At 38.6% G+C, this 15,712-nt stretch overlaps 1 protein-coding gene across 1 annotated transcript; it reads left to right on the top strand.

Annotated features, from left to right (window-relative positions):
* Positions 1 to 8,685: 8,685 nt before the first annotated feature.
* LOC111269250 (cytochrome P450 3A31) lies at positions 8,686 to 15,325 on the top strand. Its single transcript, XM_022848696.2, has 10 exons — positions 8,686 to 8,913; positions 10,628 to 10,723; positions 10,913 to 11,063; positions 11,467 to 11,580; positions 11,792 to 12,032; positions 12,387 to 12,529; positions 12,976 to 13,214; positions 13,455 to 13,652; positions 13,867 to 14,053; positions 14,244 to 15,325. Exons 1-10 carry the CDS (start codon positions 8,852 to 8,854, stop codon positions 14,442 to 14,444), a joined length of 1,632 nt encoding a protein of 543 aa, XP_022704431.1. The 5' UTR covers positions 8,686 to 8,851; the 3' UTR covers positions 14,445 to 15,325.
* Positions 15,326 to 15,712: the final 387 nt, after the last annotated feature.

The following is a 15,712-nucleotide window of genomic DNA, read 5'->3' as shown; positions in this document are numbered from 1 at the left end:
ACCTAGGTATAAGCTTCTTGCGAGCAACAACAAGGAATGAACTTGGCGCACTATTAGATGAATCTTTGTTGTGGAAAGTGGGGCAGAGTTTAGGGGAATTACCGTTTACGGCTATAGAGTAACACATAAGTAACGTCTTCTCATTCGAAGATTTGTTATTTGGAAAGATTTTTCGTCAGCATGCACTGTATAATAATGCCTCGAATAATTTCTAGTAACTTTGGTTTTTTTTTTCGCATAAGTTTGTCAATACATTTTTTTAGGTATCGCGTAAAATTTACACGGATTGCAATATCGACGCTCTTAACATAGTGCGTCCGAGAACGTGCATTTAAGACAGCGAAATCCTACATCTACCGTTGTAGCAATCCAGCTTAGGTCTCCCAGTAAAGTTTTCTGACTGACACAGTATAGCTCTGAACTATGTATCGTACCACTGTAGTATAATAATTATTAATTTACTTTCTAATGATGCGCATCCATATTATATCATTATTATTACTATTGTTATTAGGTGTTCTTATCCTAATATACAAAAAATGATTCTTCATATCTTTTGTGTTATAGCTGATATTAGACCTCTTCTCAATAATATAGTGCTAAATTATGAGAGACATAGTACCATTGTGTACTGAATGACCCTTGTGTGTGAGCTTTACGTCCGGTATCGACGTTAAGTATACCATCAGGCTAGCTCCTATGTTGAGCAAGCTACGCTCGTAGGTGACCCCTGAATACCCCATTTTATCTGTTCGAGGAATTCAATCTGAACAGGTGCATCAGGGAAACAAGCCTTCAGAAGTATCTTATTCCGAAGGACTCAGTACTGGTGTTCAGCCTAGCTGAGCTCTTTCCGCCAACAGCCCTGACGGCAGCGGCAGATCAACCCCAGGCAAATGACGTAGGGTCGACTTTATCCAGATCAGCCCGACACAGCAACTTTCACCTCTCAGCTTAAAGACACGTTGTCAACCAAGGACAGCTGGCCTTTCGATGGCCGGCTTGTTGTCTAGCATCTCAAAAGCGTTCTGTCAGCTTAGATTTGCAATATTCGATATTTCCGCTTTTGAACGGGGTCCTTGCCATCTCGACAGCTGAATGGAACTTTGCTTGGTCCATTCGTTTGCTTATTTTGTAACATCCTAGTCTAAGAATTGGGCGAAATGTTATCCAAAAAACTGAACTTTATTTGGAGAGCTTCGATTTTATTAGAGTGAAACAGAGAGACACAACTTTATTAGAGTAAAAAAAACATTCTCAAACATCTTTTACCCGTGATGTTAAGTGTGCTTTATTTGACAGCGATCTGCGTGTCCTTAACCTATTTCGTCTATTTCATTTATAGGTCTGTTCCCGTAATGTTGTATGTGTATATCTTTTGCCAATGGCGTCCTTTCAAGTTTCACAGAATACTGAAAACGATCGATTACGGCCAAAGTTATATGCGTAGAGGCAGTCTCAATGTGACACAATTCAAGTAGAGATCCATTTGTTCTCGCTAGGTACGCTTTCAATCGTGTTTGCTATTTATGCGATAGCTGTTACGATGCCTTCTTATAAAGAGTGTCGTTCAGGAATGGCGCGGTCGTATTGGAAATTGCTTCAATTCTCAGGTAGTAGTTAGTCCTCTAACGTTCAAGACGCATCGAACGTACTTAACTAACGAATTCGAAGTACTCTGTGTTACCTTTTTTTGTAGGATTACGTAGTTTTGCAGAACTTCGTTTATTTCGGTTGTTTTCACCGTCAAACGATATTTGTTAGTATGGTCTACGCACCAATAGCCCAGGAATTTTCACAAAACATAACTACTTCTCCATCTTTCGACACAAGCTTATGACTCTCTTAAACATGAACTAGGAAATAGCGCCGTCAGAGATAGCCTTTACTCTAGTGCCTTTCATTCTCTCCTTAAAAGTAAATCTAAATATTTGTTCATACGGTTTGCAAACGACATCCATAGTTCCTATATCTTTCATGTAGGTTCGATTCTCCTCGTGTGTAACTTGTACATTGTCGCTCGGCAACTAAACAAAGTTCATCACGTCAAGTTAACAAAGTATTGAACATAGTCGTTTCAACGATTAGCTTCAACCACTCTCCTTGAAGATGTTCTGAAGAAATACGCATCAACTTAATAAGACAAGTTCTACGGAAAGCTTTGACAGAACGGATGATTCTTGCACATTGATCGTTTACTAACTAGGTAGCATAACTTGTTGAATACTCGCCCTCCACACACTCTTATATACACAGCTTTCTCTAATTATCCACGTCGTCCTGCTTTTCCATCTCTTGATGACAGCTCGTTGTATTGAATCGTGTTGCAGTGCATTTACTGTCTAAGTTAGTCAGTCACAGTGGCAAGATCGACAGAGGGGCATATTACGGTGATTAGATGGACAGTGAGGAGGACATTAGACAAAAATTCGAGGAAAGAATTAAAAAAAAAAATATATATATATATATAATCTAAGGGTCTAATTTGCTTTCGAAATTTAGCCCGCGTACTGGATTAAACGATACCAGAAGCCTACCCAAGACAGCTATAGGAGCATCGACGGGGTAGACGGTTATCTTGCGACTGAGAGAGTTGGATTTGGAAAGCGGGTTTGCGACGTGAGGCCGGCTGTTGGCTAATTAAAGCTCATAAAGTTGTATTATCGCACCTAAGATGCACCGACAGTCCAGGCCGCCCTAATTCTAATTAATAATAATCCTTAGATATATCGAAATTTCGTCGCTCCGTCTCGGCGCGTTAGGGTACATCATCCACACAAGCTGTATAGAGAACGGAGATCGTCTATGCGAAACATAAAGCCTAGGTAAACAGTAAAAATAATGAGCGAACAAAAAAAAAGCCGGTTGGACACTTTAGGAGTACCGCATGGACAGAGCTCCTATTGCAAAAAATTATATATTATTGCTGTTCTCGGCGGTGTCCATAACGATACATTCATACTGGCAGCAAGCGACTAGCGCCTTTCAACCCGTGCGGTGACGGTAACGGCGTCACATATGAACAGCATCACCTCACATTCTCGCACATGATCCGGTTGACCACATGACCCACATGAATGTAGGTACCGGGCGCTGCCTGACACTGCCTTTTTTCATTTTACAATTTAATTTGAAGCGAGTGAAAAGTAGTTTGGCTTAAATTCGAACTGAAAGATCGAATTTGTTGTTATGTACATCTCCCTGTTATCCCATTGCCCCTAATTGTTAAATAATGTTTTTTTCGGATGATTCTGTCACTTTGAGTTACCCCATTACTTGAGCGCACTGTTCGGTTGCCCTATTGTAGTAATTATCTTATTGCTTAGTAATCGCGTGTCCCTGTCCAGATTATTTGGTTACTTCAATTCAACCTATGAGCAACGTAATTGATGTTCGATATTTGCGTGTCCATTACACAGTACATGTAGTAAGCCGTCATCATCTCGATTAACATGTGTTACATGTATAACTGTTTCCCGATTTTCACATGGAACCCATTTCAGTATTTAAAATGTCACGCTGGTACTACGCCGTTTGACAAGCCAAGCAAGTGGGCAATGGCCAAATATTAATAGATGTTCTATTTACTCAGCGTAAATCTGCCTAAAGTGATTGGCAAGAAAAGGCATGAATCACCGTAGTCCCTTCTTGCTTAGTCAAGCCTATATGCAAAAGGTTACAACATGTTTTTACAGTCATTTTGGCGGCAATCGGTAGATAAAGGTTCGCTCCCGGTGCTCCTACGCCGCTTTGTTATTTCGGAGGTATTTGTTTTGACGATAAAGTCGAACATCACTGGTTACGAAGGGATAAACGTTCTACGAGCAATAAAAACAACTAACGAAAATAAACCAGTAATAAAATTAATTTTACATAGAGATAATATTAAAAAGGACCGTTTATGAGGCACACCATAATATTCATCCACCTACCATTCTGTTGGTTATAGCATTGCCTAGGTGATACAATCGGATTATAAGTTAAGTGGTTTTTGTACTTGCGTTTTCACTTTTCAACGCGACATAACCTGAACTGCCCGATGAGGAGTGAAACAATTGAAAAGAAAAGTTTGAAAAGTTAATATTACAGCTGGATGGGATAGGTAGGTGATCGTCGGCGTAGAATATAAAGTGATATGCTATAGATAATGACATTGTTTGACAATTTTCCGAGTCTACGAGAACTAACAAAGAATGGGTTATACCAAGCTTCAGTAATGAAAGACTAAAAGCTTGCGATCATAGAAAAGAAAATGAAAAGAAGTTAAATAAAAAAAGAAATGTACATTAATTCGTATTAAATCTTAGAGTAAATAGCGAAAAGCAAAAGCAATTGATAGAGTCAACCGATCTGCACAAAAACAAGCTTCAATAAATAAAAGTTTTAGCCGCTTGCTTATATATCGTCAAGCTTTGCCTAGACATTTTTAATTTGACGGACAGCAGTCGCAACGCGGGTGGTTTGCCTCTGACAGATATCTGGCCAACAGTTTCCGTGTTGCCAGTCTCGTTCGTTGTTTTTAACACTAATCGAATAGGCTTGACTATACATACGGGCCGGTTTCGAGGTCCAATGGTTTCGTCGCGTCCACACCCAAGTCGGCTGTGGGTTTGCCCGCCAAATTATGAATAATTCGGTCGTTGGTCGTAGATTGACAAATGTGTACATATATACACATGACGCCATTAAAAAGCCTGGGCAAAACGTTTCTAACTTTTTGAAGTTTAAAATTTAGAGGTACCTATGAAAGCTACCGTATTTAGTTTTCTTACCCTAGGTACGTATTGAAGATACAAATAGGAAGCCAAAGCTTAATTTGACCCATATCGGCTCAGTATCTATACTTTTGGGCCTTTCAAGTTTAATATTTGTTTAGGACGAGATTTGTAACATTCAGCTTATTAAAGGAATACGTTATTTATGTTGTCTACTTTGACTGGGAACTCTTAGCAGTCACCGATTGCATGTTCGATTTTCTAAAATTCACAAGTAAACCTATTTTAGTATATGAGCCTTTTCCATTTTTCTGTTATCACCGAGGGGCTTTTAACAGTATGAAACAGTGAAAGCTTTCTTCCATATATTAAGACTCAGCTCATTAAACCGATCAGAAGATTGGACTCTTGATGAAAAATTATTTGTTTCATACATTCTTAATATGTATATAATTTATTTTACCCGGAATGCCATTATCTAACCTTTTAAAGAAGCAATCGCCACTGTCTTATTTCATTCAGATATTACTAGAATGTCTATACGGGTAGCGTCTTGCCGCAACACATTCCCATGTTTTTTTTAATGTTTAAAGCTAAGTTAATATGTTATTTAGAAAGTATTGACGATTTGTAACCCAATAATGAAACAAATTTATATTTATTTAATATATATATATATATATATATATATATATATATATATAGGTGTACATTCTAATCCATTACCTTGTGTTATTATTATGATAAGACTATAATCTTATAACTGTAAAATCTCTGTGAGTTATTTCCGGATATTTCTATTGAAACTAGATATTATTAAAGCAATTATACAAAGGCCGAAACAGATAATGGTCTGACGCTGCAGGACCGGGCTATACAGTGGATGCATTAAAGTTTCCGATTCAAGTTTTCTCAGCTTTTGCCCGAGTTGGGCATTATTATGATAAAAGACGATGCTCCTTTACCTTTCTCGGTCGACCTCTTCAATGGCTTGTTGTAATATCACTAGTTATTGACGGCAAATGTCCGAATCAGTTGTTTTTTCGGACGACAGCAGTGCTGAATGCATGCTTCCTTTCTAGTTCGGCCTAATATGCAGTGTCACCTTTTGTAATTTCAACCCGAGCCTTGCCACAGGTTGTAAAGTTTTTCCTCACTCCGATCATAATCTTTGCTCGTACGTAATCCACTCTTCACCAGCCGTGGCCAATCAGAGATTGCATTGCGTCTCTAGAGTTTCACGAATTTAAATACAACCGGATAAGTTATTTTGCATCAATTCGTGCGGCTCCCAAATATTTAGTTTCTTTGTTTACTTGTTGTAGCCCGCTTGCTTCAAATGTTTTTTTTTTTGGTGTTTGGTAGTGGATATGAAGTTCGTCGGTGATATCATGGCTACTCACGTGTCTTTATTGTCCAGTTTTCGCAATAATTTTTGGTAACCTTTTTTTTCTAATTAATTTACATTTATGAGGAACATTTCTCACATCAAAATTTCCAAAAGCTATAGAAAAGAACATTTTTGGGCCATTTCTTCTTACAACCCGTTTTGAGCATAACAGCGCAAGTTTTTTTATGGGCCTGCATAGCACGCGTTCCTTTGTCGTACTAAAATGGTGATACATAGCACATTTATAAATAATAGATACCGGATAACTGTTATCCGTCCTTAATGCTTTCTACCTTATATCTAAATAAAGGCCTTCAAACAAATTTAGCATACCTATTATGGTTACTAACTTTTAAACGAGAGGAACGCCAACCTGGGGCGGCTTATGACATCTAATGTGTACGACTCCAGAGCCATCTACTTCCGTCAATACTTTTCCGACTATATATATATATATATATTATACGTTCTAAAATTCAAAGTTAATCCAAGACAGGTTACCGATCTCAGAAGGTACATCATTTTTCCTAATGAGATCGTGAGGTACCGGGATAGATTTTAGCTGAAAGCTAACATCAGTAACCCAGCAGATGTAGTTTTGAAAAACCTATGATTGTGTATTAAAAAAAACTGGAGAATCTATGCTGTCGAGGCCAGTTGGCTGGAGACAACGAATAGAAAGAAATTCAAACAACGAAAAATTTTTACTCGTTACGCTTTATTTCCCAGCTTGAAAATAAAAGGGCTTGAGAACATTTTGTTTTGGTATTGATCAACTAAAGACGCTACGAACATTTTGATCTAAGTTCTGACCATTTCAATATAACTTTTTTCTAGAACTATTTGTGCGCTGTTACAGTAATGATTGAGCTAAGTTAATTCTACGTAAAATTGAAACTTGAATAAAATGCAGATAGAATTTAGAGGTTCATCTATATTGAGAGAAATATGAAAGATTACAAACTGATTATTGAGGGGTTGTTCTACTAATTCACATCAATAAAACAAAGCGATTAACCGTGAAAGTTTGGCCCAGTGTTTTTATAAAGTTAGGTAATCTCAACTTGTTGTCGATACAGTATAAGATAGCCCACGTCTACAATACGATAATACCCACTATAAAGATAAAGAGAATGTGGTTGGAATAAATTTTTGCTTGTTTTTTTTTATTGGTACTCATGTTTTTTGTCTTTAACTAATTTAAAAAGCACGTTTTTTCTTTCGTTGTAAAATGGATGCGTCCAAGTAAATATAGCTGGAATAAGAAAAAAAAAGTCTTTTGTGTACCATGATAATAGTTGTTATATTATGGAAACTAAATACTAAATATTTGCTTAATTTTTTTTAACGAAAAAGGAAATTAAATAAAAATGCATAAGAAACAATAACGTTGCCTTTACCCTTCAGCCATATCGTGCTACACCATACTATATGGGTCAAAATAGACAGTTGTGACCGACCCGATTCTTATTAGTGCTGTCATCGAACACTATACCTACAATGTAACTTTGCCAAGATGTGCTAAACGCTCTTCTATCCGGAAGTCACCTGATTGTCCTTGATAAAATCATTCGGATGCGCAGTGAATGTACCCATGCAGAAAGATATTGGCTTGTCCGGAAAAATCTTAAATAAATTTCAAATTAGCAAACAAAGCTTTTGGCTATCTATAAAGCTTCACGACTGTTCAACGACAAAAATATCGTCTAGAGCTGGAAGTCAATGCTCAGTAATCAAGTTTTTTGACCAAGAACCCGAAAATAGGTGGAAGCATTGGAAAGGTAAAATATCAAATAGTTTTACCTTAGGCGAACTCCTCGCCATCGTATCATTAATGTATCAGCGATATTCGTTATAGCGGATAAAGTTTAATTTTAAGACTGCAAAATCATGAACAATAAAATTAAGGTGGTTATTTATACGAGTTAATTTATACGTTGGTGTTTGAGTCAAGTTTTTATAGAATAGAAAATTCTTTTGCTTAACTTAACAGTTGACATCTAAATGGAACGTTACAGGTAGCTAAAAAGTTTTTACACGGGAGCAAATTTATAGTTGCCCATTCGTGCTTATTCAGAAAACCCATTTTTCGAAATAAATCTGTACTGTCAGTGCACGAGCCGCATCGTTCTAAGTAAGCGAGTAATGTTCTTCTATGAACAATTTTATTTCTGTACATGAAAAGGAAGTTTTTCATCAAAGAGAAACTCAATAAAACACAAGGAGAACCTTCACCTTTATCTACACGTGATACGCAAAGGGCTAGCACAAACCCTTTTTTAGGTATACGTGTAAGTTCGGGCACTACTACAGACTAGTATCGGTTTTATGTACGTTCTGAAAAATATTTTTACCAAGACCTGATCTAGAGGACGCTGGCTCAACGTTTGTCGAAATAAAGTTTAGATCTGATCTGAACCCTCCGTCTTGTCTAACACCTGCTATTAATATTCTTGAGTGTAACGAAGTTAGAGCAGGCGTGTGCTGAATCGTCGAAATTAGACATTCGTGAATAAGGTGCTTAATTAAGATATGGACGAAGCCGTGAAGGGATGATGTTTTGCATCTACTTAGAAAAGATTCTCCTAGGCTCTATTATATACGCCCGTAGTTCTATCAAAGCCATTTACACAGAAGATATCTCGCCCACCTAATCAGCTACGATTCTAATCAATGGCTCAATTTCAACGAAACCATTGAGTGAAGTCATCGGCTCTATAGTTGCAGCAACTGAGGTCGATAAGATATGGGCCTCGTTTTCCCGATAGCCGTTGCCGGATTCGTCTGCTGGGTACTCTACAAAACTTGGTGCGTTTCCTAGACGTCCTGCTTGACGGCGTTGACAACTATTAGAAAACATGTGAGACATGCTGTGATACGACATATTTCTATATTTTACTGAATGCATTTCGAGACGTTTGAGAAGCGTGTTATAGTGTTTGAATGCGTTTGACATGATGATGTTTGCCGATTTGACTACTTTTCGTTTGTGGAGAATCGACCACAATGAGATAATACACAGTCTTATTTTGAAAACATTTGGGGTATGACGTAGTATACCATCATGACAATAGTTAATGGTACCTAAAAATAATTCGGTAGAGCTCACAGGGTTATATGTATAACTGTTATACGTTTTGGGTATATATGTATCGCCGCAACTGACGATCAGTCGTCAATACGAATTATATCTAACTTAGCTTAACGGACTTCAATGAATATTGCGTCTTGGAATAATTTAGAAAAATCATTTACACACTATATAGAATAAACAAACGTAGAAAAAATTTCTTCAATATCATAACTATAATGTATCAAACGTATGAACGTTTAGAGAAACACTTAATCGCGTGAAAAATATTCAATGCTTTTAAGCTACAGCTGGTCAATCGTAGAGCCCGCAGTCTGGATCTAGAGCCGCCCATATATAACACCTTATTTATATATATATATATATATGTATTGAATGGTCTGGTGGCCATTTCTAGCTAGGTTGTTTGGCGTGTGGTCGGCATTGGGGTTAATTCAAAGCTACGGCTTGGCGGTAGTAGATAAGTGAGACACTTCGAGGATGAATTCCCGTATTTTATAACATCTTATTATGGTAACAACACCAAGATTACCCAGGCCCATGAAAAAGTTATGCTGCTTGTGATGAAGATGTGTTATCGGAAGGGGCAAATGATAGTTTTATCACTTTTGTTTTGGGATCTTCGACGTGACAAATGCTCCTGGTAGTAATTTAATAAAAAAGCTATCGCGAAGGTTGGACAAGGGCGGCGCATCGATAGTTATGACATCGCCAAAGAACTAGCAGCGTTGAACCGTTCAAAAAAGCTTACTCAGTCATATATACATCCGCGAAGCTCTACCGAAGGATAACAAAAACGAGGTACTTTTAGAACGATTCATTACAGCTGATGAAAAATGGATCACATACGAAAAATCATAATTAATGATCTCAGACGAAAAGCTTCACATGATGTGGCTAAGCCCGGAGTGTAGTTATAGGCGATCTCATGTGTTTGAAACTGAAACGGATCGTGCCTTATTTTTTGCTACCGCCTGTTGACTTGGACCTCTACTGTCAACAACTGACGAAGTTACAAAAAAAAAGTCGACCAGAGCTAGTGAACAAAACGACGCTATGACGATGTTAGATTACATATATCTTAAGGTACCTGGCAAGAATTGAGAAAACCTGGATGAGAAATTGTGATGTACCTGCTGTATAACTCGCATCTTCCGCCGTTGGCAGGCCGACACCTGCTTCGGTCTTTGCAGAGCTCCGTTAGTAATATTAATCTATGTTCAATGAAGAGGTACAAAACTCACTTTAATATGATTTTTTCCCCGAAAAATACAGACATCCTACGTTAATTATGGTAAACCGGAAAAACACACGGAAGAATGGCACATATTTAGTTGAGCAATATTATTAGAACATCGAAAAAATAAGTATTAGCTTAAATATTAGCTTTCCGATTATAATGTGTATAACAGGCAAAGGTACGCATTGCAGGGAACGGTATGAACATTTTCAGCAGTTCGTCCGATTGGGGATCCCGGGTCCGCGGCCATCTATATTCGTTGGGAACTTGTATGAAATTTACAGCAGGTAAATTCCTTTTGTTTGATTCATGAGAAATAAACAGCATTAGTCTGAATACATAATGGCCTTAGGAACATTTTCCACTTGCTTCATTCAACCAAGATGAGCAAGGCCTATCAAGAACATCATGTAAGTTTTACTCAGTGTGATGTAGTTGCTTGAATGCGTATTTTGAGATACAAATACATCTTTCAGAGGTCATTTGAATAGTCAGCGCAAGTGGCATCTTAGATACGGGCCTGTTCTTGGATATTTTTTCGGCCACGAGCCCATCTTGCTCGTCGCTGATCTTAATCTTCTCAGAAAGATCCTTATCAAGGACTTCGCAGATTTTCCCGACCGCCCGGTAGGTCGAATTATCAGTCTATTTCTTCTATCCTATGCATTGTCTATAACATGCGATATGCGTATATTAAATCAGCTTAGTGATGATCTAGTTTGTCGATTCAGTATTGCGGCACAGTAGAAAACCTAACTTGGATTTGGTAGAACCATGCATACATCGTGTGTGCTAGGCAAGATAGTCCGACGAGAGTTTCAATACGGTAAGCTGATAAGTTGAAATGCGAACATCTGAAGTTAGAAAAACGAAGCACTTTGAGCCCAGTCAGAAGTTTAAAAAACGGCAAATTTGTATAGCTCTTTGCGGATGGGTCACGGGGAAAAAAAGCTCGAGTTCAAGTTGCAAGTTCCTTTGTTCACTAACTTAACACTATCCATCTGTAATTATGTGCTATATATCGGTATAGGAATTATTTGACATCAGTTCGAACAATGGATCGATTCTAAAGCTGAAGGGATTGCGTTGGAAAGAGGCCCGAGCTACACTGGTTTCGTCATTTTCCAAGAACAAAATGAAGCGGGTACGGGGCCATGTTTGCGTCTAACAAATAGGATGGCAATCAAATATCTTCATAAAGTCATTACAAAAAAACACTCTTATTTTATATGGAACAATGTTTGTATATTGCTCCAGTATGAATACGATAGGGGTTGAGCTGTAACTTGAAATAACTTGAAACTGATCCTATGTAAAGTGCTCACTGAATAAAACGATCATTATTATTTTCCTAGATGTTGCCTGAAATTTTGTCTATGGTCGACGAATTCATGGAAAACGTACGCGATGCCTTTATAACGGGGAATCGGTTCGTAGACATTAGCGAACTCTACCAAGCATTATCGCTCGACTGTTTATCTCGCAGCGCTATGGGGGCAGACTTTGCTATCCAGAAGGATCTAGACAAATCGAAAATCTTCAAGCAGATGAACACCATGCTTCGGGAGAAGTTCAATCTTCTCAACATAGTGCTTCGTAAGTGTCGCCTGTTTACGAGGAAGATTTAGCCTCAGATGATTTGAATAGTCTAGCATATAGCATATTTTCAAACTATCCGACTGGATACTGATCATAAGTATTTTTTCATAGCGGCAATTCGTTAGCATCAGTAATTTGACATAGCGGTGGTCAGAGCCTTGCTAATCATCCTTTAGAGCATATATTCGTAGTAAATATGACCGTATTCAGGATTTACTATGACAACTAGGTACAGGCGATAAAACGAAAGAGTATAAGAAAGAAAAAGTTTTCTTAGAAAACTTTTTCGTTTTAATGCTGCATTTTCCTTTGGTGTTACTCTTGTAATCTTCCTTTCGTATGTTTCTGTAGTTTCATTTCCTGCTATTGAAGGCATAATTAACCCTATAATCAAGATAATTGGAAACGTCAGAGCATGTTTTGGAAATAATCCTGAGTGGTCACTTAGGCAACGTTGCATGGACTCAATTAAGCGACGGCGGGACGACTCCAGCGTGAGTAGTGCGTAGTCAACTTGTTAGTAAAGAAGTTTTAGGTAGATCAGTTTTGTCCGCAACTGTGTACGTACTTCTCCATGCGCTTTGTGAGTCTAGACGTTGACGCTGCGATATGACTGTGATCCAAGAAGTTTAACGTAGACGAACTTGAATTAAATCTGTTAAAGAATTAAATCGATTCCTTCGACCTAATAGATATCATGGCTGCGTCCCTGTCGATATGCGGTACTTCATTAATCAACATAGCATTTCGCTTTTACTTATGGAGGGTGGAACACTGTCAGCCTAGAATAGAATGAACTCCTGTAGTAAATCTAAAAAATACCTCTAGGGTGAGGGCCAGTTAATTATCTCTATCTTATTATAATATTGTCCTTTATCGTGAGTTGCTGTGTGTGATGGTTCGTTGCCTAACTGAGTGGTTATGGTTATTCTGACATCAGCGTCATCGATTAGATATTCTCCAACTGATACTCGAAGCTCAGCTTGCTGACGTGGAAATAGAAGACTCGGCTGATGTCGCACACCTGACCATGAGTGAAGAAGGTCACGAAAGAGACTTCAAAGATGCAAACGAAAGAGAAGGTTCTTATTCGTTAAGAAATTGTCCGATTTCCGGGAGTCTAAGGGGCCTTCGCGACAAACAAATCATCGACAACGCTTACGGGATGCTGATTGCTGGGTAACAACATGATGATGATGATGATGTAATGCATTGACCATCGTCGTAGCACGATCGGGTTCATCGCAAACATCGTTTCTATATTTGTGTATCTTCTCACAGAAGAAGTCGCAAGTCACTACTGCGTGAAGCATCCTATTCTAACTTCTTCTTTATTTAATATGATAATGACAGATAAGTAGTTATATTCAGTTCCACCTACTATTTCATAATAGTCATATAAAATTCGATGAATTTCAGATATGAAGCGACCTCAGCATCGTTGGCTTTTATCACCCGAATGCTTGTCCGTTTCCCCCATGTGCAGAGACGTCTTCGGACTGGGCTGATCGAAGCGACTGAAGGCGGTAAACGTTTCGAAGTTGAGCGTCTGGATCGTTTCAGTTATTTGGGCGCGGTCATCCAAGAATGTTTACGGATGTATACGCCAATCTACGCGTACGTAATCTTCCTGTTACGGCTGACGGTGATGCGTTATTCACAGCTTCTAGTAAAGTTGCTCTATGTCACTTATGTGTTTTAGTGCACGATGAAGGAACGGTGTCCTTATTTCGATACTGAAATTTATCGGCACCGGTGCGTTGAATACGATCCTGGCATGGCGATCTATGGATTACGGACGAAGAAATCGTTGTGTTTTATTTGATTTCAGCCTCACGATCCGAAAAGCGCTCAGAAATAAGACCTATGAAGGTATGAGAATCCCTGAGGGCATGAACGTGCTTGCTTCTATCTGCGAAATTCATAACAATCGTGATATCTTCGTTGATCCACAAGTTTTTCGGCCCGAACGGTTTCTTCCAGAGAAGGTCACTCCAGACATGACATTTGCCTGGCTGGTACGATGTCGATTTAATTTCTATGTACAATTTATAGAATATACTCAAAATATGATTATTATGTTAGGGCTTTGACGACAAGCTTCATATATACGAAACCTCGAAAATCGTGACTGTTTCCAGCTGCTATGAGGATTAACTCGTAGCATATATTTTCCATTGATAACTTATTTAGTAGTTAACCTTGCAGGTGTTCGGTGCCGGGCCACGAAATTGTATCGGGATGTATTTTGCTCAGATGCTAATTAAACTAGTTCTAGCGAAACTCTTGACCAAATATCGCTTGACAGCCGATGCAGAGCCATTGGGAGATTCAAAATTCAGACTGAATGTCTCGCCATCTCAACTGGATATCGAGGAGCCACTTCTAGTTCAATTGTTTAAACTCTAGATCGCAAACTAAATTACGATTACCGATAAGGGAGATGCAAGACAATGGGTTCATCTAGTTCCTGCGAGGTTGTCACTGCCTAGCTTTGGATGCTTCTAGCGGATGATTCGCGACGAATCATTGTATCGTAAAAATGTAAGCTGTAGTTTCTTTTTGGGTTATTTTCATCCATCTTCCTCCATATCGAAGTCTATTATTATTGGCCAGAGTAAATGGTGGCCCGATACAAAGTATGTATTTAACCTTCGCACCGTACGCTGTGCTAAAACTCGCGAGTGCTGATGAAGAATAAGTGATACACGACACGATAGTGATGAGAAATTCAATGTTTGTATCTTACAAACGCCGTAATTTTAGTGCGAATTCGCTGTGGAAAAAACTTTATGGGCATCGCTTCAATTATGCCCCGTCAAGGAAACATCTCTAAATCGTGATTTTCTTCAACGCATAGTCAGAGATAGCTTTTGTCCCAATAATATAGTTGTCAATCTGGATTTGTGTGCAGTTGTTACGATATATGTGTGGACGTCTTACAACGTCGGTTGTCTGTTAACGAAAAATCGTTCTATCGGAACGCCGAACCCCAACCAGCAAACTGTGTGTTGTCATAAAGTAATCGTATGGTGCTCGTGAAAGACTTATCTACTTCGAGAAGAACTTCGATCGCAAAAGGTTTTCAAGCCGAAAGGTTGAAGCTGCTCAATGTACTTCTTCTGCATTATCTAACTCCCGCTGAATCGGAACCTCGAGCTCTCTCGTATGCCCGCTTTTGTTTACTAGTATGTATTCAGCTCTTACTTACTCGCTTAAAAATTACCGTTTCATTAGCTCTTCAAGAGAAACCCTTTGTGTAATAAACCAATGCAATTTGTCTGTTGTATTTTACTTGCTTGGGTGAATTGTAATTGCTGCAGTCAATAAATTAGTTCAAAGGGTTAAATCGGCCCTATAATCGTCTCTGGAATCGATTGGTTCGCACTGCCGTTATACACCGTAACAGGTCATCGAGACCTTTCATTTAAGCTCGTTCCTCACGTCGTACACAAAACGCATGAAAACGAAATGTGTACAGTTATAAGAAGATTTTTATCGTAGAAGTGTACATCAAAATAGTCGCCATTTATGCCATCTTGCCTCGCCCTTGCATTCAGCTGCGAGTCCAGACTGGCCTAACTCGTCTGTTCCCCATATAGCTATACAGACAAGCACATAAACGCTAAGCATTTTTGGTTGTTAGAATAGGACTATTACATATAATAAAGGACAAG

The sequence above is a fragment of the Varroa jacobsoni genome, unplaced genomic scaffold, assembly GCF_002532875.2.
Source record: "Varroa jacobsoni isolate VJ856 unplaced genomic scaffold, vjacob_1.0 scaffold_1368, whole genome shotgun sequence".
Lineage (NCBI taxonomy): Eukaryota > Metazoa > Arthropoda > Arachnida > Mesostigmata > Varroidae > Varroa > Varroa jacobsoni.
The sequence above is the reverse complement of the archived record's forward strand: the minus strand, read 5'-3'. Positions and strand labels throughout refer to the sequence as shown.